The 25,943-nt window shown below is 40.3% G+C and overlaps 1 protein-coding gene across 18 annotated transcripts in view; it reads left to right on the top strand.

Annotated features, from left to right (window-relative positions):
- Positions 1-25,943, top strand: part of CFAP20DC (CFAP20 domain containing) — a 169,843-nt gene that overhangs the window by 3,662 nt on the left and 140,238 nt on the right. For 16 of the 18 annotated variants that reach the window (XR_012159748.2, XR_012159747.2, XR_012159750.2 and 13 more), the window contains exons 2-5: positions 6,488-6,578; positions 8,836-8,925; positions 10,420-10,513; positions 12,911-12,983. Coding sequence is in view for 15 of the 18 variants with exons in the window: in XM_073350922.2 (XP_073207023.1) it covers positions 6,558-6,578; positions 8,836-8,925; positions 10,420-10,513; positions 12,911-12,983 (278 nt within the window). In the remaining 3 variants the exon portion in view is untranslated. The remainder of the gene's footprint in view (positions 1-6,487; positions 6,579-8,835; positions 8,926-10,419; positions 10,514-12,910; positions 12,984-25,943) is intronic. The other 2 variants (XM_073350928.2, XM_073350929.2) reach the window with 2 other exon arrangements.

Genomic DNA, 25,943 nt, shown 5'->3' with positions numbered 1-25,943 from the left:
AGTCCCCACCCACATATCCAAACCCCTGCTGCAGAAATCATGGAGATCACAGACAGTCACAGAATCCATGACCTCCGTGACAGACTCGCAGCCTTACCAATGAGATACGGAATTCATTTCTTGCACGTAAATGGTGACAGATCATAAAACTAAGATTATGTGGCAAAAGTTCTGACGTAAAGAGTAAATAGTAGGGGAAATGCCATCGGTGTTGGATAGAGATATATTTGGGTCTAAAATGGTGGTGGTGGATGAAGGTAATGAGGGACCCTAGGGTATATACTGTTACGTTGGAGTGAGTAGAAAAAAGAAAAGGAGTACTTGTGGCACATTAGAGACTAACCAATTTATTTGAGCATGAGCTTTCATGAGCTACAGCTCACTTCATCGGATGCATACTATGGAAAGTACAGAAGATCTTTTTATACACACAAACCATGAAAAAATGGGTGTTTACCACTACAAAAGGTTTTCTCTCCCCCCACAAACCCACTCTCCTGCTGTTAATAGCTTATCTAAAGTGATCACTCTCTTCAAACTTCAAAACCAGACTCCAGGGAGAAACTGTTGAATTGGAATTCATTTCCAAATTGGATACTATTAACTCAGGCTTGAATAGAGACTGGGAGTGGCTAAGTCATTATGCAAGGTAACCTATTTCCCCTTGTTTCCACAGTATGCATCCGATGAAGTGAGCTGTAGCTCATGAAAGCTTAGGCTCAAATAAATTGGTTAGTCTCTAAGGTGCCACAAGTACTCCTTTTCTTTTTGCGAATACAGACTAACACGGCTGTTACTCTGAAACCTGTTGGAGTGAGTGAATCAGGCCATGACAGCAGAGTTTTAGAGGGCTCCCTGCAGTGCCATAGGGCCTGTGAGACCTGATCCCTGCAGTCAAAAGATGCAGGTGGGAGAGTCTATGGTCTCAATAGGGCAAAGCAGAGACCCACAGCCAGGGCTGCGAGGAGGAGGATGACAACAAGCCCCTGGCTCTGGGGGAGGCCACCCACTGCTCTATGGCTCCTACACTATCAATATCCAAATAAAATCTGTCTCCCCCATGCCATTCAGATAAATGGGAGTATGCTGTATTTTGTTTTACGGTGTGGAAAGAATTGTGAAACTAATGATTTTTTTAAAAAGTTAGTGTGCAGATCAGGAGCACTGTAAAATAAGTCCTAGTAGGGAAAATGAATACATCTTATAGTGTGACATAATTTTATAACTGCCTTCCTGATAGTCTATCATTGACTTTGATGCTGCAGATTCTGTGTCCCCAGTTGGACAGATGCACTATACTAAAAGTACATGCTGTAGGGCAATAAAATAAGAATTTTGATCCCTGGTTGAAAAATGAGAGAATACTTCTTTTTTTATAGCATTCTATAAAGGTGTTTGTTTATTTGAAAAAAATTTTAAAAACTGGAGGACTTTAAATTTCAAGATACCGTAGTTTTTCCAAAAACTCTAGTCTATCTGGATTTTAAGCATTTTTGTCGGTCCAAAAATTAAGATTTTTTTGAGAGGTGTGGGGATGAAAGAAGGTGCAAATCTCAATTTTCCTAGAATGTTCTGCTTAAAGCATATATTATCATAACTCAGACAGTTCCATTAACTGTTGCGTTTCAATCCTTGCAATGCATGAATGTCATGCCCAATATAGGACTATAGTATGGAAACCCATCTGGGAAAGTCTTATGTTCCACTAGTGTTTGCAGTGCAGTTGTATCTGTGTTGGTCCCAGGATATTAGAGACTAATGACATTTAGTGCCTCACAGATGTGCCACTTAGTATTATCATAGTATGTACGCTATAAAAAAATTGTCATTCATTTTATGTTTAGTATCTCCAATAGCTACCAATCCTCATGCAGAAAATAAAATTAATTGTAGTCTTTTCTATTAAGTTAATGCAAGCACTCAAAATATTACAAGTAGGTAATATATAAGCAAAATGTATTGCAGTATGTTCCTCTGTATATTTATATTTTAGAAAAAACTATCATTTCATTTATATGTTCACAGCAATAATAAAGCTGTGTGAGATGAGTGAGTTTATGTAGTTTGGCCAGACACAAGTTTGCTTGCTCTACTTGGGTGTGATCTGACTTCCACTGAAGTAAGTGACAAGACTCCTTTTATTAATTAGGACCAGCATAGTTGTTAGGTTTTTTTGGCAACTCCATGTGACGTTATTCAAATTATGTAATGAGCTAATTTGCATATTGCTAAATCTCAGCTTTAAAAAATTCTGTGGATTTAGTACTGGTGAAAGGCATTAGTTTCATCCCTAGCAAATGAAATCTTCTGTTTCTCTGCACAGCAAGCTTCCAACCCACACTGCCCTTCCAGCTTGCCTTAACCTGGATATGGGGGAAACTTCCTCTAGGTCCAACTGGGGTAGCCTCATCTCCATGGCCTTTGCAGTTCTTAACCTCAGTTGAGTCTGACAATCAGTGGAATGTGCAGTGGGGAGTTTATGGATGTAGGAGCTGGAAATGAGACCCACCAACCTCATCTTGTAGAGTAGTCACCAGATATCCATTAGATAGAAACAACTTTCAAGCTCTACAGAGCGCTAGGCTGGATTTAAACTGGTGGCTTGCAGGTGAAAGACTCTTTAGTTCATTAAAAGTGAGTATTCTGGTGCCCCAGTAAGTGCTGACTTAAAAGAAGTGAAGGAACATCAAATTTGCAAAGACAAGCATCAGAATTAGGGTTATCTGGGGTATCTTAATTCTGCCCCTTGTGTATCTGCCTCATGATACAATCTTTAATTACATAAGAACAGCCATACTGGGTCAGACCAACGGTCCATCTAACCCAGTATCCTGTCTTCCAACAGTGGCCAATGCCAGGTGCCCCAGAGGGAATGAACAGGCAATCATCAAGTGATCCATCCCCTGTCGCCCATTCCCAGCTTCTGGCAAACAGAGGCTAGGGACACCATCCCTGCCTATCCTGGCTAATAGCTATTGATGGACCTATCCTCCATGAATTTATCTAGGTGTGTATATATATGTATATATATATAAAAGATAAATTCATAATCATCACATGCTGTATTTTTCTCTGCATGAGTCATCAGCAGAGTTTGAACTAGGACTTTAGATCTACGACACAGACCTCTTGCGCTTGAGCAGTTGCTAAAAAATTAACTGGTAGCAGAAGTAGGTTATTATCCTCTATGTGGATCAGTTCCCAGAGCAGGAGAAGACACTTTGTCTGTGCGTTACACCTCTATTTGTGAGACAGTAGTGAAGTACTAAGTATAATGATTCCTAGGTTCTGATTCTGGCTCTGGGAGCAAAGTATGGTCTACTGGTTACAGCTGTGCTTGCAGACAGTATACCCAACCACATTGCTAACTAGCTTTGGCACGTTCGTTCTGAAAAGTAGAATGGCAAAGGGGATGAAATTTGAGTCCTTTATATTATAGACCAGAGTTCTGTTCCAAGGTGCATAAGACCATGTTCATCGGTAAGGGTGGTGAACAGCAAAAATATTAACAGCACTCTATGGAAGAAATGAGACAAGAACTCCAGGTATTTGGATTTGCAGTCTAGTGCAACTTCCCCCTACACCATTTTTTTTTTTATTAGGGGCTCTCTGCCTTACATATCTGTGTGTGACATTTTCCCAGAAATGCTGGAAGGCCTGACAGAAGTGCCAAATGACACTTGGCCAATCTGGTCCTGATCTTTTGAAGCTGCAAGCCTGTGTAAAAGGGCTTTGGTCTGACAAAAACAAAACACAGCAACAGCAACTCAAACCCTTGGGTGATGGAATCCTCAGCCCCAGACTGACAGGGTGCCTGCACATCTGGGTCACAATAATAAGTACATTATAAATACTTACTGTAAGAGGACATAACCTGTGCTATCGCCCTTTCACCACCTGCTTTTCATGTGAATTTTGGTTCAATGGATCAGCACATTGATCACTGTAAGATTTGCTTCAAAGTACGGTATTCTTGGCTAAGGAATGATTTGTGGAATGTTGAACATTCTTCTGGTTTAAAAGCCCCGAATAATAGCAAAGATGAGATCTGAATAGAGGAAAATAAAAATTAGAGCAATAACATTTTCCAGAAATTGTTAATGTACTGCCAGACTACTTTATTTATAGAACAAAGAAATAGTATACTGCTTTCAAACTTGTAAAATGACTAATTCATGGTTGTCAATTGTTACTTAATATAGTTATTAATGTGCCTTTCTTAAATAATTATACCAGTTACACTATCTGTTTCAGTTTCTTTTACTGACAGATAACTTGGTTGTAACAAATAGTGTGGTTTACAGTATGATACAAGCTATGCATCAAAATACTAGTAGACAGTATTGAATCAATAAAATTAAAATATTAATCAGTTAGCTCTCTAAGGCCCTGATTCTGCAAACATGTATGTGAGTAATTTTACCCATGGAACAACTAGTGCATAAGTGTATGAAAGATCAGGGCATACATTTACTAATTCACCCAGAGTTATGTACCATTTTATAACATGTAAAGCTTTTAAATGCTTTTCAGTTCTGAAAGATCAATATTTTGTTGAAGCTAGTTCTTAAGATAAATGGTACGTGTGATTTGGAGAGATGCTAACCGTCCCTAATTTTCTGTAATCCTGATTTTTACATGTAATTACTAATCCAGGCTTATTCTACTATTTTTCAAGCATGCGCACACATACAGAGTATATAAAAATCTGTATGTCACTCGCCACCACTTGGGTCTGACAAACACAGCAAAGAGTGCCACGGCCATGGGGGGCATTATTTTCTACCACCTCTATGGCACACGCACAGATTGCAATGAGGGTCTGATAGGAGGCAAGCTACAGCAATTTTGAATGGGTTGGAGTGCTGCTGGATTCATCTCCCAAGCCACAGGCTGCATGTTGCACTTTGTCCCGTGTGGACCCTGCTGGCATGCTGTAAGTACCTAGAGTATGTTCACGTAGTCCATTAGTGTCCATGCAGCCTCTAGCTTGCTGCCTGTCAGATCTTCATTGCACATTCTGGGGGAGAGGAGAGCATGAAGGGGCAGGAGGAGGCAGCGGTGGAGGAGAAGAAGAGGAGGAGGATCATCTTGGGAAGGGGGTCAGACCTGGGACTGTTCAAGGAAATTTAAGGCCATATTTGGCATAAGAGGGCAGCATTCCTGGGGCCAAGCTTTCCCTTCTCCCTGTTTGGGGGTGGGGGTCAGGGATGAAATGAGGGGTGAGGACTAAGGAGCCAAGTCCCCCTACTCCTTGTCCATGGATAGCAAAAAGACTGGGGGGAAGGGGGTAGAGAGAGAGAGAGAGCCTGGTTTCTGTGTGTAGGGGGAAGGAGAGGGAGAGAGAGGGCCAACCAAGATCCCTAATTCTTTTCATAATCATGCTTAAACATCTCAGACATGTATGGCATCTCTGAGTTTGCTGGTAGGCATGTTATTTTGGTCCACTAACAGAACAGTTTCAGGATCTAAGGAAATATCACCATGTCCAAGATCATCTTAATTCTCTGAAGTATTCCATCCCTGAATTTAAGCACAAATGGACATTGCCAAAAGGTATACACTGTAGGCATAGTCCTGCAACAGTGCCCCTGTGAGTTGGTGAGTACTCTCCACTCCCACAGTGAGGGAACTTGCCACCTCCTGGGATTGGGTTCTAGATTAGCATTTAGGGCTTAAACCTGCAGGTGCGGAGCATCTTTTGAGAAGTGCAGGGTACTCTCTGTTCCCACTGAAGTCAATGGGGGCAGTGGGCACTCAGCACCTATTTGGAGGTGCTTGGGTGTTCGCAGAATCAAACCCTTAATTCACCATAATCCTGATTCTCCCAAGGTGCAACACATCCTTAGTTCTCATTGGCTTCAGCATGCCTCTAGAAAGGCACCTCTGCCATATCATTTGGTTTGATACTTACACTAGCTATCCTGAATGTAGAGTGATGAAATTTTTAAAAAAGTAACTTGTGGAATAAGTCTCTGCCTCACATCTCTGGTTGAAAATGAGGTTTCCATTATATGTATTCCATAAATTTCTGTTTTTGTGTTAAAGTCAAAGCTCTTGTTTAATGGATTTTTAACCTTTTCCAGTGAACAGTTGGTAGCAGTGAGAAATAAACAATATATGTTGAAGATAGTATATATTTACTCATCAAACCTTTCTGAAGATTTTAAAAAGACAAGTGGATCCTCCTTTCTTAAAAATAAAGGCTAGGGATAGAGTGGCCATTTTAACTGGGTATATCTGGAAGGTCAGGTTGAATGGTGGTTATGTAAAGAAACATTGCTCAAGAGACACCAACAGTATAAATCAGTTTTCTAATCTTAATTCCTTTGTGGTAGTTTTTTATGCTGAAGAGTTACAAGTTTGCTGTAATGAACAGTATTTTAGAAATGTGCTAATTGACTTTTAAAACATGGATTCCTACTTGATTATAGGACGACTTTTTTGGTGGAATAATGTTTAACAATAAAATCTCTTGTATTTTCAGCAACATCTGTAAGTCTTTATTACTCACTGGGGTGCTGACATTATTTTCGAACTGCGAAATATCTGCAAGAATGTTCAGAAACGAGTATCAGGTAAAGCAGAAATTGCTATTTTTTTTACTTCCTTTCATTTACGTCTTCCAAAGCTGAAACGCAAACACCCTTGATGTTGAAACCTTCTTAGGTGTTTAATTGGTCAATATTTTCTAAACCTTATTTGCAAATATAGAAATAATAATTAATTTTTGCAAATAATATCAGATACAAACACACCCAAGTTTGTTTTTTCAAAAACTTTAGTACCTGTCTGAGATCTTGATCGTTCAGTCCTTTAATCTGTGAGTAGATCTATTGACTTCAAGTTACCAGTGCAGTGGGTTTTGTTTGTTCCTTGTTTCCTCCATCGTGGAGGAAATCTGGATCACTTGGTAAACTAGGTGCAGGCAAAAAATCTGTGTTATATTATGACTAAATGTAAATGCGTACATCTAGGAACAAAGAGTGTAGGCCATACATACAGAATGGGGAACCGTATCATGGGAAGCAATGACTGAAGATGATTGGGGGTGAGGATCATGGTGCATAATCATATGAACATGAGCTCCCAATGTGACGCTGTGGCCAAAAGTGCTAATGCAATCCTGGGATGCATCAACACAGGAATCTTGAGTAGGGCTTGTTTTGCCTCTGTATTTGACACTGGTGTGATAGCGCTGGAATACTGTGTCCAGTTCTGGTGTCCACAATTCAAGGATGTTGATAAATTGGAGAGGGTTCAGAGGAGTCACAAGAATGATGAAACGATTAGAAAACCTGCCTTATAGTTATAGAGCTTAAATCTATTTAGTTTAACAAAGAGAAAGTTAAGGGGTGACTTGATTACAGTCTATAAGTATCTATATGGAGAGCAAATAATTGATAATGGGCTCTTCAGTCTAGCAGAGAAAGGTGTAAAAATCTGTCCAATCGCTGGAAGCTCAAGCTAGACACATTCAGACTGGAAATAAGGTATACATTTTTAACAATGCGGGTCATTAACCACTGGAACAATTTCCCAAGGGTCGTGGTAGATTCTCCATCACTGACCATTTTTAAATCAAGATTGGATGTTTTTCTAAAATATATGCTCTAGGAATTTGGAGGGGGCAGGTCTGTCACCTATTATGCAGGAGGTCATAGTAGATGATCACAGTGGTCTTTGTGCCCTTGGAATTTATGAATATCTGAAATGGGCCCTTAATTACTAAACTCAGTTAAAGTGCAAAAGTGGCATCTCAAAAACCCTCAGTAAAGTTCTGTTATGATTCATGATGGATGAAATATTGAAAAATCAAAAATCGACTGCATTGGCTACATCTCTTTACTAGAAATTAATAGATATTCTTCTGTTTAGCTGAGCATTATTCAGAAAATCCTTTTAGGGTGATGTGGCAGGGCAGGGGTAAACCCCTTTAAGGCCCTGCCAAAATGCTGGCTGCAGCCTGCTCTCTGGCCAGGAGGCCAGGGGTAGAGACACAGTACAGGTATTCAGCAGGGACCCCAGCTGCAAGCCCTAACAAGGGCTGGCTCCGAGGAACACATTAAGCTAAGTACTGACAGCTGGGCTGAGGCACAAGAGGGCTATAAAAGCCCTGGGAAAACCTCAGCATGGGGGGCTAGCCTGGGAGGAGACAGGAGGGTGGTATCACTGTCTCCTTACCAAAGAAGGAAGCCTCAAAAGCCAGGAGGCCCTGGGGAGGGTCTGTGGAGCACTAGCTGTTGAGGGATCGGGGAACTGCACGAACACTGTAAATAAAAACACTTGGGTGATCCAGCAAAAAAAGGTGTGGAAGATTCTTTATTATACCAGCCTAAACACAGGGCGCAGGCTCAAATGGGAGGAAGCCTGTGGAGACAGGTGAGTTGCAGAAATAAAACACATGAAAATAATAGCCATTCACCTCTTGCATGTTTTTAATATTTTTTACATGCCATGTTTAAGAATTTGGTGGGGGGTTTTTTGTTTGCTTGTTTAGTTTTTTGCTTGCATGTAAAGAAAGGACAATGGTAAAAACATATCCTATTTCCTTTACCAAAGAAAGTAGTGTTGTAAGGAAGCATGGACTCTGATGCTGCAGTAAAATCAGACTATGAAGTCAAGAGTGCCATTTGTTGATTGTGTATATAAATAAATAAAAAGAAATATATGGTGGTGGTTGACTGTGGTCAATAATATTTATATTAACCAGAGTTAACTATTGTTTCATGAGCATTTGCTCTGACCTACTCGGATTTAGCAAACTGTGCTCATTGATGATGCTATGCTCAACACCTGGCTAGAGTGACGTATCCTTAAACAATTTTATCACAGGGTGGCCCATTTGTTGAAATATTCAGTGCTCAAGGCAAGAATCCAGGAGCAAAATGGAAGATCTATGGCAGTCCATCAGCAATTTGGAAAGTAAGTTTTATGGAGGACTTATAAGACCTGAAGTATAAACCGTGGAAAAAAGTACATGAAGCTTAAAATTAGAAGGTAATGAGGGCTTTGACCTGACTATGGAAAAGTTGTCACTTGCAGTTCTGTCACCATAACAGAATAAATGACCACTTAAATTAGCACTTTATGCCTGCTTGCAAACTGGATTGGTCACAGCTGTAGTTTTATAGCTTAAATATTTCTAGTGGAACAAAGCTTAAAATAGTTTTGCTATTGTGATAACCATTGGGTCAAGTCTGGGCCAGTGGATCATGAATCATGTATCTGTCAACATATTTTATTTATCAAATTTTTATTTATAAAAATTATTTATTTATTTATATTATTTTATTTATAAAATATGTTACGAAAAGCCAGAAATTTACTGAGAATATTATTACCATCTCTGCATTGTTATAAAATTCTTGTTGCTACGTACCTCTTGACAGTCTTAAGAACAATCAAAGTAGCCTAACACTTTGGCTGTAAGTTTGGGTTTTTTGCCATCTTAGACTCCTAGAACCATAGAGTTAGAAGGTTCAGCAAGGCTCATTCAGTCTAATCTCCTGCCAAGATGCAGGGTTTGTTGTGTCTAAACCATCCAGATGGCTGTCTGGCCTCTTCTTGAAAGCCTTCAGTGAAGGAGCTTCCATGACCTCCCTAGGCAGTCTGTTCAGTTGTCCTACTGTTTTTATAGTTAAAAAGCTTTTCTTGGGATTTAGTCTAAATCTGCTATGCTGTAGTTTGACCCCACTGCCTCTTGTCTGCACTCTGTGGCAAGAGAGAGCAACTTTTCTCCATCTTTTTTATGGAAGCCTTTCAAGTATTTGAAGACTGCTATTATGTCACCCCCTTAATCTCCTCTTCTCCAAACTAAACATATCTGGTTCCTTCAGCCTTTGCTTACATGGCTTGCATTCCATCCCTCTGATGATCTTTGTCGTTTGTCTCTAGATCTTTTCCTGTTTTGTTACATCCTTTCTATACATTTGTGACCAAAATTGGACACCGTACTCCAGCTGAGGCCTAACCAGTGCTGAGTAGAGTGGTACTATCAACTCCTGTGATTTTCATGCTATGCCTCTGTTAATGCAACCTAAAATTGCATTTGCTTGCTTTTTTTTTTTGGCAACACCCTTGCATTTTTGATTTATGTTGAGGTTGTGATCTACCACAACTCCCAGATCCTTCTCAGCAGTGCTGCTGTCAGGCCAGTTATCCCCCATTCTTTATTTGTGCGTTTGGTTTTTTTCCCCCTAAGTGTAGCACCTTACATTTGTCTTTGTTGAATTTTATTTTGTTGTCTGTAGCCCAGTTCTCCAATGTATCAAGATTCTTTGAATTTTAGCTCTACCTTCCAAAGTGTTTGCAACTTTTTCCCCCAGCTTTGTGCCATCTGCAAATTTGGTTAAGTCTTGATTAAGAGAATGATAAAAGGTTTGTTTGTTTTGTTTTTTTCATTGTTCCTTTTTGTAGGAATTTGATAAAGAAGTAAAAGGCTTTGTTTTTGTCCTTGAAGGAAGCAGTCAAACAAACAAGATTCAGCTACCAAAGGAAACTAGACAAACTCGTAAGTATTGAGGCATTACAAATATAAGATGTTGTTCTGTACTAATCCAGTACTACTCCAAGATGTAGCTATTTGCGATATTGTCTCTTCCTTTGAGCAGCTCCTCTGTCAGGGGACTGAAAGGTCACTTTTCAGCAAGACAGTTGTTACCAATAAGTAGACGTTTAGAACTAAACACATTGGGGCAGATCCTCAGCTGGTGTGGTTTTTGCCCAAGGTCAAACCTAACTTAGTTTCTGCTCCGGTAGATGTTGTCAATAAAAGTCTGTCTGTCTCAGCAGGCATTGAATGGGCCTCTTAATCGCTCTTTCATTTTATTCTTAAAATGGTGATATTTACTCACTTTATAGAGCTGTGAGGCTTAATTGTTTGCAAAGAGTTTTTTGTGTTTGGTAAAATGTGCTCTACAGTCTAAGATTGATCATTTCTGATTACTTTTTACAAACAGTTAGTTGTTTAGATCCATGACCTTTTTTAAGTTAGAGTAGAAATAACAAGGGATGAGAAGTTATTCAACAGAATAAAACTTCAGTTTTGCAGAATTTCTTACCTGAATATTTTTCATATGATTTCCCACTCTCCCCCCCCCCCCCCCAGTGGCTCAGGGAACTTAACAAGCAGTATTACAGTCATATCTATCTTAACATTTCAAGAGCTAGCTCATCAGGTTGTTTAAATCCGCATTGCTCCATTAAACTCAATGGAAAGACACTCTGATTTATACTACCTGAGAATCTGGCCCTAAATCATATATACTGTACCTGTTTTGAAATCTGCTAAACTAAACAGTGAGTGCTAGAAGACCTGTTAACTTAAGCTCCATGTCTGCTCCCCCTTCCAAAGGCATGGGATTTTATTTGTTGACTCAGCGTGGGTGGCCAATGGGAACAGAACTCCTACAGGAGCCATGTTGTTGTGGATGAGGGAGTAGCCCAGGCAACTGTTCAGAGGCAGTGAGCTTTTGCATGCTTGATCTCAGCTTCTGAAGACCTCTTGAGATCCATGTTGCTCTTGGAATAATACAGCTTTAGGATCTTAAAACGCCTGCCAATTCAATAAAAAGCCAACTCTCTCCTTCAGTAATGGAACCAATAAGAGGAAACTACAAATTTCAACTCATGGATACTTGTATACCCTGCAAGTGTGTGGCTTTTCCTGAATAGGAAAGTATCTTAAAGTTTTTCTTGTTTGCTCCCCAATTAAGCTATATTTCTACTATTTTAAACTTCAGAACTAGATCTGCCTCATCAAAGCCTCATAGATTCTAAGATCAGAAGGGAACATTATCGTCTAGTCTGACCTCCTGAATAGCACAGGCCACAGAATTGCCCCAGAATAATTCCCTGAGCATAGCTTTTAGAAAAAAATCCGATGTTGATTTAAGAATCATCAGTGATGGAGTATCCATGGAAACCCTTGGGAAATTGTTCCAATGGTTAATTACTCTCTCCGGTGTGGGTTTGGTTTTGTTTTTTGCCTTATTTGCAATCTGAATTTGTCTAGCTTCAGCTTCCAGCCACTGGATCTTGTTATGTTTCTCTGCTCGATTGAAGAACCCATTATTAAATATTTGTTCCAATGTAGATACTTATAGACTGTAATCAAGTCTCCCCCTAACCTTCTATTTTTAAGCTAAATAAATTAAGCTCCTTGAGTCTTTCACTATAAAGCATGTCTTCTAATCCTTTAATAATTTTCATGGCTCTTCTCTGAACCCTCTCCAATTTATCAATATTCTTCTTGAACTGTGGACACCAGAACTGGATGCAGTATTCCAGCAGTAGTCAAACCAATGCCAAATATAGAGCTCAAATAACCACTCTACTCCTGCTCAGGATTTGCCAATTTATGCATCCCGGGACCTCTTTAGCTCTTTTGGCTGCAGCATCACACTGGGAGCTCATGTTCAGCTGACTACCTGCTCCAATCTCCAAATCTTTTTCAGAGTCATTGCTTCCTAGGATAGAGTCCCCCATCGTGTAAGTGTGGTCTCAGTTGTCATCATTAGGATTGCATTTATGATTTATTGTTTTTGATTAAGTAGTGAGTAATTGCCACATGCTTTTATAATAATCTTGGTGTGAACTTTTATGTGTCTTTGTGGGATATGATGTTTATATGCTCTCTGAACACTATGAAGAACTGTAAATAAAAAAAAATTACATTCCTTTTATTTTCATAAGAATTCCACCAAAACCACAAATGGGACTTTTTAAAAGGAGCATTTTTATTATAGTTTGATTTGGTTTTCTTCGGTTCTTTTCTGCTTTTGAAAGTTGTGTGAAACTTGGGAAATGGTATTGCAGCAGTATAGCTATATGTCATTGAAATGCTAAATGGTGGAGTTTGCTTTGTGTGTGTATCCATAGCTATATATTTCTTTGTCTCTGTTTCTAGTTGGACTGATCCAGCGGTTTCTGGTACTTCAGATTTATGTGCCATTGGGACAAGACTTCTCTACTGAATTGCTGTAAGAGACGCAGAACTTCATAGCATATTTTATGTATAGTAGACACTTGATCAGATGAACCAATACCAACAGCCATTAATTCTGTGTGGCAGATTTCATGTCGAAGAGCGGTGATTTATGACATCAGCATAAGTCATTTTGATCATTATTTGTCAGACACCTCTATTTTCTGACCTTTCCCTGAGAATAGAAAGTAAATTCTATTTAACAAAACTTAAAAATACTTATTGTGACAGTACGCAGACTAAACTATATGCAGCTACGTGGAAAAGATGGGTGCTTTTAAATTCCTCTTAAACTGCTGAAGAGTATCAAAAGTGGTGTGTATTAAATATTTAGGCCTCCTCTGGCAGGGAAAAAAAGAAATACTGTTTAGTTTAAGGACATTTGGGAGAACCCAGTCAGTTTAATTATTTCTGTACCTAAAGGAGAAAAGAATGAAAGTCATTGACTTTGTTCAGCTGTGCATTTAGTGAGATCTGTACATTACTAATGTAGCATATTGGTTCTTTTGGATGATGCTTAAAACCTTCCAGGGTTGCCTGTTGAATTGTTGATAGTGAAGCTAGATGGTGAAATTTACAGATTCACTGAAGTAAAAAGATTCTGCCTCAAGCCAAAACAGAGTGATTGTTCATTTTCTTGTCAGTAAACTGATTATTTGCCTAGCAAATGGTGAAGGAAAAAAATGAGTTTCTCTTAATGCTCGCTTCTCTCAACTCATAGTGTACCTCTCCTGCTAATCCATTGATTGAGAGGTCACATGCCTGATTTTAAATGGATGTTATGCCTGCTTACATCCAAGACTAAATATGACATGTTGTTTTTTAGTGGATAATGTCCTGAAAATCCTAAAATGTCTTTATTTTTGTCCGCCAGCCTGTTGCCAAGAACTAAACTAAACCAAATGCTGTGTAGGACCAAGACCAAAATTTGTCTTTGTGATGTAGGCTTGATTTGTAGCAGGACATGAGCTGTAAGATCAGACTAACGCTATTGCCAGAGCTGTGCTGATGTTATCAAAGATGCTGGTGCACAAACAAACCTTTCTCTGCAACACAGGAAAAACATATTTACTGAATGGAAAAATACAACATTGCTATGAAATTTCATTTACTCTTCTTAGAGGGCATTGCAACCAGTAAAAAGCTTGTAATGAGGCCTCACCTCTCGAGTCCTTTGGCTTTTCCCATTCTGACCATAACCATATGTTCCTGCTACACCATTCCTTATGCATCTTTCACCTTCCAGACAATTCTTCACCACCCCAAAGAAGAGGGTCTTTTGTTTCCCCTACTGTCTGATGTTAAGAGATTTAATGTCCCTAGAATAGCAAATTTGAAATGGGCCTCTTCCTAACAGGTCTTGGGAGCTTTTGTCCTTAGACAATGTTTAAACAAAGGAATTAGGATTTTACCTGCCCACATGAACCATATAGAAGTAACATAGGTGTTACGATACAATGGATACATAGGCTTAGTGCAAGATCATAAGGAAATACAGAAGAGTTCATGTGTAATATAGAATTATAAAGCAGATGTAGGGAATCCATCACCTACTACAAAGAGTTTCAGAAGCTGGAGTCAGAGTTCTTAAAGGGTAACTCAAAATTCTAACTTCCATAATTTTTTTTAATGTATTGGTTGTTTAAAACTGAAGTCTTTCTGTAATTTATGAATAATTCCTGAGGGACTGAGAATTATCAGTTCATTTTCTACATTTCTGCTCGTGGGAATGGTATTCTATGATATCTTGAGCACAGAACCTCTATCCAAAGCCTGTGGGGCTTCATTTGAAGTCGGAGGCAGTTTTGCTTCTTGGGACTGCAAGATTGGGCCTTGAAAGCATAGCTTCTGAAAGAACTATTTTACAACTACAATAAATGCATTTATGCTACTTCTAAGCAGGATATTACTGAATATGATACTGTTTTTTCTGCTGTTATCTTAGCAAATGTAGATCCTTTGGTATTTGCCTTTCCTGACCCCAATATTTTGTTATGTAAAGGGGCTTCAACTAATGTTAACCTTCTACCATATTTCCAGAGTTACAGGCATGAGCCAATTTCAATATTGTATATTAAACCTGAGAAGCTACTTAACAATAGAGTTTCTTGCTTCTAAGTTTTTCCTTCAGTGTTGACATATTTTGTAAAGGTAAAACTAATATATATGAGTAGCCTTTCATTCTTGAATTCTTATCCCCCAGAGCCCCTGCTTGTGGATTTGAGTTACTGTCTCAAAACTTAAATAAATGTGTAGGGAGCTTCCTACCTGATTGCGCAAATTGGGATCTTTAGTATGTGATGGGGAGATGATGGAGGGTAGGGCACTACTCTGAGAACAGAACAGGAATCATGCCTGCAGCTAGGCCCTCGTATATTCTGAGATCTTGTAGAATTTGCTGCAGAATCTATATATACCTCAGAATTGTGCTCCAGAATATAACCCTTCATTTAAAACAAACAAAAAGTACTTGTAGCATTCAGGGTTGCAAAGATAACTTTCCAAATACGAGTCTGTTTTACACTGATGTAGTGTTGTCTACTGGCTCTGAATTATTGCCTCTGAGAGATTTGAACTGTCCCATGCATCTCAATGGGGCATTAATGCTGGAATTTAAGTCTCAAAATGTAATTGTCAATATTAACTGAATTATTAATTGTTTTGATCAAATCATCTGGTTGATGTGCCTATCCCACAATCCCAAAGGACCTCCTCCTGCCTGCTTTGGTGGCAAAGTCTCCAGATATGCAAATCTAGTTCTCCTCAATTCTGCCTGCAACTTCCCCTCCCTCCCTCCCCCCCTCCAAATTGACAGTGTATTGTTATGCACTGTTCATGCATTATGTTAATTTTTTTACCAAATTCAACGGAACATTGACAGCTAAAAATGTAGATGCTGCATAGGATTGAATTTAGTGCTTTAAGATATATTTTACAGATTTTTATTTATTTTCCTGTAATAGTTCTTTGGTTTTATGACTTAGAACTTAAGGCCAACATTTTCATATGTGAATATGGATTTAGGGTACCTCAGTTTTTAAGTGCCCAATTTAGGACACTCCAAAGGGCCTGACTGCTGAGCATCCATCCTCTGAACATTTCTAAAGAATCAGGCCCCTTTTAGAAGTCTCTTAAGTCAGGTACCCAAAACCGAGGCACCAAAAATTGGTAATCACTTTTGAAAATCTGGGCCTAAATGCATAGGAATTACAATACTGGATCAGATCTCCTTCTGAACTGAATTAAATGAAGTTAAAAATACATAAATAATTTCCTAATATTACCCTGGCATGCAAGCAGTTGCTGTGGTTTGCAAGAATGTTACGCAAGTGCAAATAAGAAGAGAGGTAGTTCAAACAAACTTGACTGGAAGAGAGGTCTCTACAAGGCAATCTTTCTGTTTAGATGAAGTCCAAATTGACAACATTTAGAACCTCTGGTCTAGAATATTAGTTCAAGCAAATATATTAAACTTAGATTTTTTTCCCTAATGAGGGAGTTGACCGCTTAATTGTATGTAAATGTAGTGTTTGTAGAAGACAGGAACTTTAAGATATATAAAAAGTCCATACCACAGGTACAGTGTAGGCAGTATTTGTGAGAGGAAGTACCAGAATGTGTGACAGATATTGTAAGAATAGGATTTCAAGCTTAATAGCTCCCTTTTCTCTTCCTGTTTTTTTCCCTACTGTGTATACCTTTTGTCTTATTTCAGTTGTTTCCTTACTGTCTTAGTGCCTCTTCTTTCTTTATCATTTGTCTTCAGTCCTTTCTGCCTTGCTTTGCTTTCTCTTACAATTTGTCCCTTTATTTTTAACCTTGAAAGAAACTTTTTTGGTTTGTACGGCATTATTTAGCCCACTACACACAAGATTGCTTGTGTTGAGCATTTTTAATAAAATTGTGTTAATTTTAATTGTTTGTTTGAAAATTTAACAAATTGAAATTGCCTTTAGACCACTATTAATTGTCTGTTTTTTATGCAGTGGTTAGGTATTTCCCTCTAATGAGCACAGGACAAGAGGGTTAGAGCAAAGTGTAGTCACGTGCGTCCTCAGCATGGGCATACCACGTACAGCTCTGAAATAGTCTTCTGTTGAAGTAGAAATTAAAGTGCTGTGAAATGTTTTTAATTTCTACTATTTCATTGAAGGGGGTAGAATTCAGCTAAATGCCTTGTAAGGCATTTTGAATTCCAACTCTGCTATGCTCTAATTTTTAAAGGAATTGTAGAACAGGAGGCTCCCTTTCTCCACCCTTGATGGATTGTGATCCTCCCCTACATGGTGGTGGTAGGTCATAATATTTCCTGAGTTGATTAGATGACCAACAGGAAAGAAAACAAATTCTCTAGAATATTTCAGAGTAAATGGGAAAGTAGGAACAAAGAGAGAGGAAATCAAGTTGTTTAAATAGGAGAAGAAAACTGTATGGTATGTGAAGCATTTTTGAAAGAAAGGGGGGAAAAATATATGAACGTGGATGGTGGGATGAAAGTAACTCTCCTTTTTGGATGTTAAAGTTTTGGAAATCAGAACGGTAAAGAAGGCACCAACCACATGAGGCTAGAAAATGAGTCCTTGTAGTCCAGGAAACAGACCATGCGAGTTGCTCACTTTATTCCAGGCTAGCAGAGTAACGTTTAAACTTATGCTGAGGTGCTGCACATTTTTTCCACCTGTGCTGAAATGCCCAGTGTATCCCATTATCATTCCACTGCTTAATCTTGTTTATAGCATTAAGTCTGCTAACTAAAGACCACTATATTTAAGTCTGCAGAATAGCTTCCATTGAAACACTCACAACTTACCAAGAACTTCACTTTTTAGGTTGAAACTTTCCATACTTGGTGTATCTTCAATACGAACATGTTTTGAAAGTTTGAGGAAACTCCTGTAAAACTGAAAAATCCACTTTGCCCTTTAAAGAATAATTCTAACATACTTTTTGGCCCCACTCTCAAACTTGGCATGTGAACCGTCCTCAAAGAGGCTTTATTTATCACTGACGTTCAAAGAAAATAGGATTTATATCTTCAAGTTGTTTGAAAATTGCATACTGAGCAATCCCAGGGGAGGGAGGGAGAGAGAGAGAGACTGACTCTGTTCTTCCGTAGCTTGGGAAGTTTATATTTTTGAAAACAATATGAACAGAAACAATAAGAGGCATTGAATGAGGAAGCCTAAATATGCTCTTAACTTGCACCTATTAACATCCTGGCTAGCCCTCCAACTATAGGAATACACTTTTAATTTTCCTGGTCTCTTGAGCTTTGTACCACAGAATTGACTGGGTCCTACAGAACTCAGGATATGTGAAATGAACAGCTGTGGAGTAAGTACAACTTGCTCCTAGTTGGGATGCAGCTCCACCGTATTTTAGGCTCACTGGTTTAGGAAGGGTCCCGAGGCTTATCCCTATTTCTCCATGTCTCAGAGGGTAAATTCCTAATTAGGTCTTGACTGACTGACAGGGGTATGGTTGCAGTCCTTTTAAAAGTGAATGAGTGCTTCAATTAAGTGCTCAATCTTTGAAATACACCTTGCACTATCCGGCCCATAATTTCTACTATTTAATACCTCAAACTTTCCTTGCTAACAAGTAATATCCAACTACCAAAGCCTGCAGGAAGAGATGGGGCCTGCAGTGTGCTGTAAAGGTCAGTAGACTCAGGCTCTGAATTATATATTTAATGTACATTAAGCTGTACTAGTATGTGCCAGGTTTTTTGGGTTTTTTTGAGTGTCCTGAGTTTCCACGCTAGAATTGAGAGGCAGGAATCAGGGTCAGAGTCAGGCTGTAGTCAGAGACCGGAAATCAGGAGATCAGGCAAAGTCTGGCATGGCAGCAGGCCCAAGTCTGTGGTTGCCCTGTGGCACCCATGAGGTTAAATAGGGTGGTTGGCCAATCAGAGAGCTGCAGGGTACCATCATTCTGGGTCTCTGAGGTAGTACTTCCTGGAGTGGGTCTGTGGGAATATCAGCTGTCCTAGGCTCTGAAGACCCACATTTTAGTCCCCAGATCCTTACACCAACAATCATACACAGGCTCAACAGAAATTCCAGTGCTAAATTAGAAACAGAAGAGGGACCAATAACACCTGATTAAATTAAAGCAACCCTCAAAGAGCTTAAGCAGGGGAAATCTCCTGCAGTTGACAGAATTCAAGTAGGGATACTAAAGGTGGGAGGTGAAATTCTGATTGAGCAGCTAGCAAAAGTTTAAGAAAATATGGGTGAAAGACAGGGAAGGTGGTATCATAGTGGCATTGGCAAAAAAGGGGCAGTCTTACTCCGTGCACAGACTGGAGAGGTATTGTACTGCTGTCAATCCCCAGACAAAGAATTGGCTCCCATTTTGCTGAATAGAATGACAACCGTAGATGAAATGTTACAGAAAGAACAGGCAGGGTTCCATTCAGGTAGATCATGTTGTGAATGGATATTCACTCTTTGACAGATCATTGAAAAAGCTATTACTTGGCAAAAACCCATCTTAATCAACTTTATCAACCTTTAGAAATGTTCAACAGTGTCCACTGAGAAACCTGTGTAATATTGCTAAAAGGTGTGCGTTACCAGACAAGCTGAAGAATGTAATAAGGAGTTTATATGATGGAAGTAGATATGCAGTCAGATCAGATGCAGGCGTGGGGGGATGATTCGATTTTGTGACCGGAGTTAGAGAAGGTTGTGTGTTTTGATCAATCCTCTTTGCATTAGCAAAAGACTGCGTGATGAAACTGACAACAAAAGGCATTGTGGCCAGTGCTGAACTCCATAAATACCTGCACGCAAATGTTTGTTATCTCAGTTTGTCCTCAGTTTCCTCACTCCTAACAGCCATTTGGGATTTGGGTCAGTGTCCTCTAGGCGTTCTAGGACCTTCCTTCACCTGACTCCTGCTCAGTCTTCTCTTCCTGTGATCTTGTAGTCATCTTTCTGTTGCCTAGAGAGCATGACTCTTTTAAAATCAGTCTTTGACCTTTTCTCTTCTCACAGTGGGATTTTCCATGATCCAGGCCTTGAGTGAAACTAGTGGCAGAAGGTTGTTAAAAGTTAATGGCACTCCCTGTAGCCTCCATTTTCCTGCCAGAGCAAGGTTATTCAATTGTTAGTAACACTTAATGGCCTTCTCATTCAGACACCTTGGCACTAACTCTCTTCCCCCCTCCCTTTTTAACATGAGATGGTTTATACAATCTGACAGTTACAGTGTAGCACATAATCAAGCTGACACTCAAAATGGAGGCTGAAATACGACATGGCTTATCACAAAATCTTACTGGGAACACTGACAATACTGCCCCAGACTCTCATAATTATTACTTATATTGCAGTAGCACCCAGAAGCACCAGTCAGAATCAGACTCAGGACTTTATTGGGGGGGAAAAAACCCTACAGAAGTAGACATAGTCCATATATTGAAGACCTCAGTCAGAGAAGACAAGTGACGTACATAGAGTGGAAGGAGAGGGAAATGCCAAAATCTGTCTCATTTGTTGCACTTTATAGCTCTGTCTTTTTAAAGAAAAAAAGAGCTTCCCACTGCATGCAAGTTTTAACTTCTAAATTAACCCTTTGGTTACACACCTGAAATAGAGATAATTGTTAGTTCCTGGCAATTGTCCTAAGCATTTGCCTTTTTCTCTTGGACTGCATTAAAGATCTTTCATTTAAATATATTTAATACTTCACTTTTAAAATGCTGTTATATATAGCTATGTTTGAGACAACCACAAGTATGCACAATGGAGATTTTAGTTGAGTGTTAGTCACGTTGCAATTACCAGTGATCGAGAGCAGCTTCTGTCTCTTCAAAGACAGAGGCATCATAAACTTTCCCCAAGGTTAAATGCCAGTAGTTTATAACTATGGCATTAAAATGGCTGTTGAAGGAATGGCTGTTCAAATACACACTTGATATGTTAAAATGCACTAGCAGACATCCAGTGAACTTTGACATAACAAAAACAAATTTAGTCAATTTTACATGCTAGAAATGGCATGTTCATTTTATTCTTTTTAGCATTCAAGTTTCTGCAGTATATTCAGTGTTTAATTTAATGTGCAAATGAACTAAGCTGTGTGATCATGAGCGACTTCAATTTGAGCAACATATAGTGGAGGTCTCGTGCTGCCAATATTAAAACATTCTTGGAATTTCTAAATATTATAGATGAAAATTTGCTAACTCAAGAAGTATTGCTGATAACAGGGGAGGATTCCACATTAGACCTAATTTTGACATGTAAAGAGGAACTGATCACAGAACTAAAAATTAATGATAGCGTAGGTATAAGTAATCATGACTTGATCACATTTTTAATGTGCAAACAGGATGAAGTCCAGCCCATTAATATATATACTTGGTATTTTAAAAGGGCCAGTTTCACAAAGCTGAAAACAATAATGAGCCAAATAAGCTGGAGGAAGAAGTTAATAAAAAAAATATGAATAATTGGCAATTGTTTAAGAACACTACTCGATGCTCAAAAAGTCACAGACCCACGGACGAAGGCTGTATTGGTTAAACATATGAAACACAAACATTTCTGATAGATGGTTTAGTTTTGATGAACTTAGAAGAGGACAAAAATCAGTTTATAATGGAAAGCTAATCATTACTTAAAGCTGGGGAATAGTTACAATATTTCCATAATAAAACTTATGTAGCTCAACTCCTTTTGAGGGCCAGGGGTTAGGGAAGATGGGGGGAGAGGAGGATTAAATCATCATACTTTCAGGAAACTATGTACAATGGAAAAAATTCATTTCTGGGGTAACTTTAATGAAATTAGACCGGAGATTATTTTGAAGAACTGTAATCCACTTCATCGGATGCATAGAATGGAACAAATAGTAAGATTATATACATACAGACATGCATACAGATAAGTTGGAAGTTACCATACAAACTGTGAGAGGCTAACTAGTTAAGATGAGCTATTATCAGCAGGATCATTTTTCTAGCCTGTTGCTTTGACCATGTCACTCCTTTTTTTGAATAGCTCCCCAATCTCTATTACATCAGACATTATTACCTTCATTACCTATTCCCTTCCTACCCATCTTTCATTTGCTACCAAAATGTCCCACCCCCGATTGGCCCATGAAGTCGACCTCCACCACATACTTGTTAAATTTTCAAACAAGCACCTTTGTGCTTTCTCCCCGCTAGCCTCATAGTTGGGAGGAGCTTCCTATAAACATGTGCCTGTCAACATTCAAATCCCTCCTTAAAATTCTCCTTTGTAATGATAGCTTCCACCACCCAAAAACGAAGCTTTACAGGGGGTAGACTGCTGGTGTGCTAACTACTGCCAATCATGCTGACCAATGTTGCCTCATTGTTTCCTTGTACTCCTCCGTCTGTCTGTCAGTCAGTCTGTTGTCTGTTGTTTTATACTTAGATTGTAAGCTATTTGGGATCTTTTTGTTTTGTGATTGTACCCAGCACCGGAGTACCCATGGAGTCAGCGCCAATGACCTGAGCCCTGAAATTTAGAATTTCAGAGCACAAATATATAATGAGGAGAGAGGGGATTTAAGATTACTGTTCCATAACTATTTTTTCTGGACAGACAGTTCCTACTTCCTCCTCTCTCTTTCTGGAGTAATGACTCGTTTCCTAAACCAAGAAGAAGGACAATAAAACCAGCAACTTGAAAAATGAAAGACATTTGAATGAGTTGCAAGCCAAGATCAGAGTCGTAATGACGAATGCCTTCGGTGACAAAAAAGAAATAAAATTCTAAAATGTTATATTTTTCTGCAGTCTCAAGGCACGTATTCACTAACTGAGCACTTCTCTGAGGCAATGTAATAAGAATTACTGACTTTTAGAACTTGGAGAAGCCTTTCACAATGCTGTTTTCAGGCTATTGCTAGCATTATATACATTTTGAAATTATCAAATTCAGTTCACTAAATGACTAAGCCCTGGTCTACACTAGGACTTTAGGTCGAATTTAGCAGCATTAAATCGATGTAAACCTGCACCCATCCACACGATGAAGCCCTTTATTTCGACTTAAAGGGCTGTTAAAATCGATTTCCTTACTCCACCCCTGACAAGTGGATTAGCGCTTAAATCAGCCTTGCCGGCTCAAATTTGGGGTACTGTGGACACAATTTGACGGTATTGGCCTCCGGGAGCTATCTCAGAGTGCTCCATTGTGACCGCTCTGGACAGCACTCTCAACTCAGATGCACTGGCCAGGTAGACAGGAAAAGAACTGCGAACTTTTGAATCTCATTTCCTGTTTGGCCAGCGTGGCAAGCTGCAGGTGACCATGCAGAGCTCCTCAGCAGAGGTGACCATGATGGAGTCCCAGAATCGCAAAAGAGCTCCAGCATGGACTGAACGGGAGGTACGGGATCTGATCACTGTATGGGGAGAGGAATCCATGCTATCAGAACTCCGTTTTCGAAATACCAAAACCTTTGTCAAAATCTCCCAGGGCATGAAGGACAGAGGCCATAACAGGGACCCGAAGCAGTGCCGCGTGAAACTGAAGGAGCTGAAGCAAGCCTACCAGAAAACCAGAGAGGTGAACGACCGCTCCAGGTCAGAGCCCCAAACATGCCGCTTCTATGATGAGCTGCATGCCATTTTAGGGGGTTCAGCCACCACTACCTCAGCTGTGTTGTTTGACTCCTTCAATGGAGATGGAGGCAATACGGAAGCAGGTTTTGGGGACGAAGAAGATGATGAGGAGGAGGAGGTTGTAGATAGCAGAGAAACCGGTTTTCCCGACAGCCAGGAACTGTTTCTCACCCTGGACCTGGAGCCAATACCCCCCGAACCCACCCAAGGCTGCCTCCTGGACCCAGCAGGCGGAGAAGGGACCTCCGGTGAGTGTACTTTTTAAAATACTATACATGGTTTAAAAGCAAGCATGTGAAAGGATTACTTTGCCCTGGCATTCGCGGCTCTCCTGGATGTACTCCCAAAGCCTTTGCAAAAGGTTTCTGGGGAGGGCAGCCTTATTGCATCCTTCACGGTAGGACACTTTACCACTCCAGGCCAGTAACACGTACTCGGGAATCATTGTACAACAAAGCATTGCAGTGTATGTTTGCTGGTGTTCAAACAACATCCGTTCTTTATCTCTCTGTGTTATCCTCAGAAGAGTGAGATATAATTCATGGTCACCTGGTTGAAATAGAGTGCTTTTTTTCAGGGGACACTCAGAGGTGCCCATTCCTGCTGGGCTGTTTGCCTGTGGCTAAACAGAAATGTTCCCCGCTGTTAGCCACAGGGAGGGAGGAGGGTTGAGGGGGTAGCCACGCGGTGGGGGGAGGCTAAATGCGACCTTGTAACGAAAGCACATGTGCTATGTATGTAATGTTAACAGCAAGGTTTACCCTGAGAGAGTGTAGCCACTGTTTTATAAAATGTGTCTCTTTAAATACCGCTGTCCTTTTTTTTTTTTCTCCACCAGCTGCATGTGTTTCAATGATCACAGGATCTTCTCCTTCCCAGAGGTTAGTGAAGCTTAGAAAGAAAAAAAAACGCACTCGAGATAAAATGTTCTCCGAGCTCATGCTGTCCTCCCACACTGACAGAGCACAGACGAATGCGTGGAGGCAAATAATGTCAGAGTGCAGGAAAGCACAAAATGACCGGGAGGAGAGGTGGCGGGCTGAAGAGAGTAAGTGAAGGGCTGAAGACAGGGCTGAAGCTCAAATGTGGCGGCAGCGTGATGAGAGGAGACAGGATTCAATGCTGAGGCTGCTGCAGGACCAAACCAGTATGCTCCAGTGTATGGTTGAGCTGCAGCAAAGGCAGCTGGAGCACAGACTGCCACTACAGCCCCTGTGTAACCAACCACCCTCCTCCCCAGGTTCCATAGCCTCCACACCCAGATGCCCAAGAACGCGGTGGGGGGCCACCGGCCAACCAGCCACTCCGCCACAGAGGATTGCCCCAAAAAAAGAAGGCTGGCATTCAATAAATTTTAAAGTTGTAAACTTTTAAAGTGCTGTGTGGCATTTTCCTTCCCTCCTGGGCTACCTTGGTAGTCATCCCCCTATTTGTGTGATGAATGAATAAAGAATGCATGAATGTGAAGCAACAATGACTTTATTGCCTCTGCAAGCGGTGATCGAAGAGAGGAGGGGAGGGTGGTTAGCTTATAGGGAAGTAGAGTGAACCAAGGGGCAGGGGGTTTCATCAAGGAGAAACAAAGAGAACTTTCACACCGTAGCCTGGCCAGTCATGAAACTGGTTTTCAAAGCTCCTCTGATGCGTACCGCGCCCTCCTGTGCTCTTCTAAGCGCCCTGGTGTCTGGCTGCGTGTAACCAGCAGCCAGGCGATTTGCTACAACCTCCCACCCCGCCATAAACGTCTCCCCCTTACTCTCACAGATATTGTGGAGCACACAGCAAGCAGTAATAACAGTGGGAATATTGGTTTCACTGAGGTCTAATCGAGTCAGTAAACTGCACCAGCGCGCCTTTAAACGTCCAAATGCACATTCTACCACCATTCTGCACTTGCCCAGCCTGTAGTTGAACAGCTCCTGACTACTGTCCAGGCTGCCTGTGTACGGCTTCATGAGCCATGGCATTAAGGGGTAGGCTGGGTCCCAAAGGATACATATAGGCATTTCAACGTACCCAACAGTTATTTTCTGGTCTGGGAATAAAGTCCCTTCCTGCAGCTTTTGAAACAGACCAGAGTTCCTGAAGATGCGAGCGTCCTGTACCTTTCCCGGCCATCCCACGTTGGTGTTGGTGAAACGTCCCTTGTGATCCACCAGAGCTTGCAGCACTATTGAAAAGTACCCCTTGCGGTTTATGTACTCGGCAGCTTGGTGCTCCGGTGCCAAGATAGGGATATGGGTTCCGTCTATGGCCCCACCACAGTTAGGGAATCCCATTGCAGCAAAGCCATCCACTATGACCTGCACATTTCCCAGGGTCACTACCCTTGATATCAGCAGATCT

The sequence above is a fragment of the Lepidochelys kempii genome, chromosome 7 (genome assembly GCF_965140285.1).
Source record: "Lepidochelys kempii isolate rLepKem1 chromosome 7, rLepKem1.hap1, whole genome shotgun sequence".
Taxonomy (NCBI): Eukaryota; Metazoa; Chordata; order Testudines; family Cheloniidae; genus Lepidochelys; species Lepidochelys kempii.
Note: the sequence above shows the minus strand (reverse complement) of the source record. Positions and strands in the feature narration are given on the sequence as shown.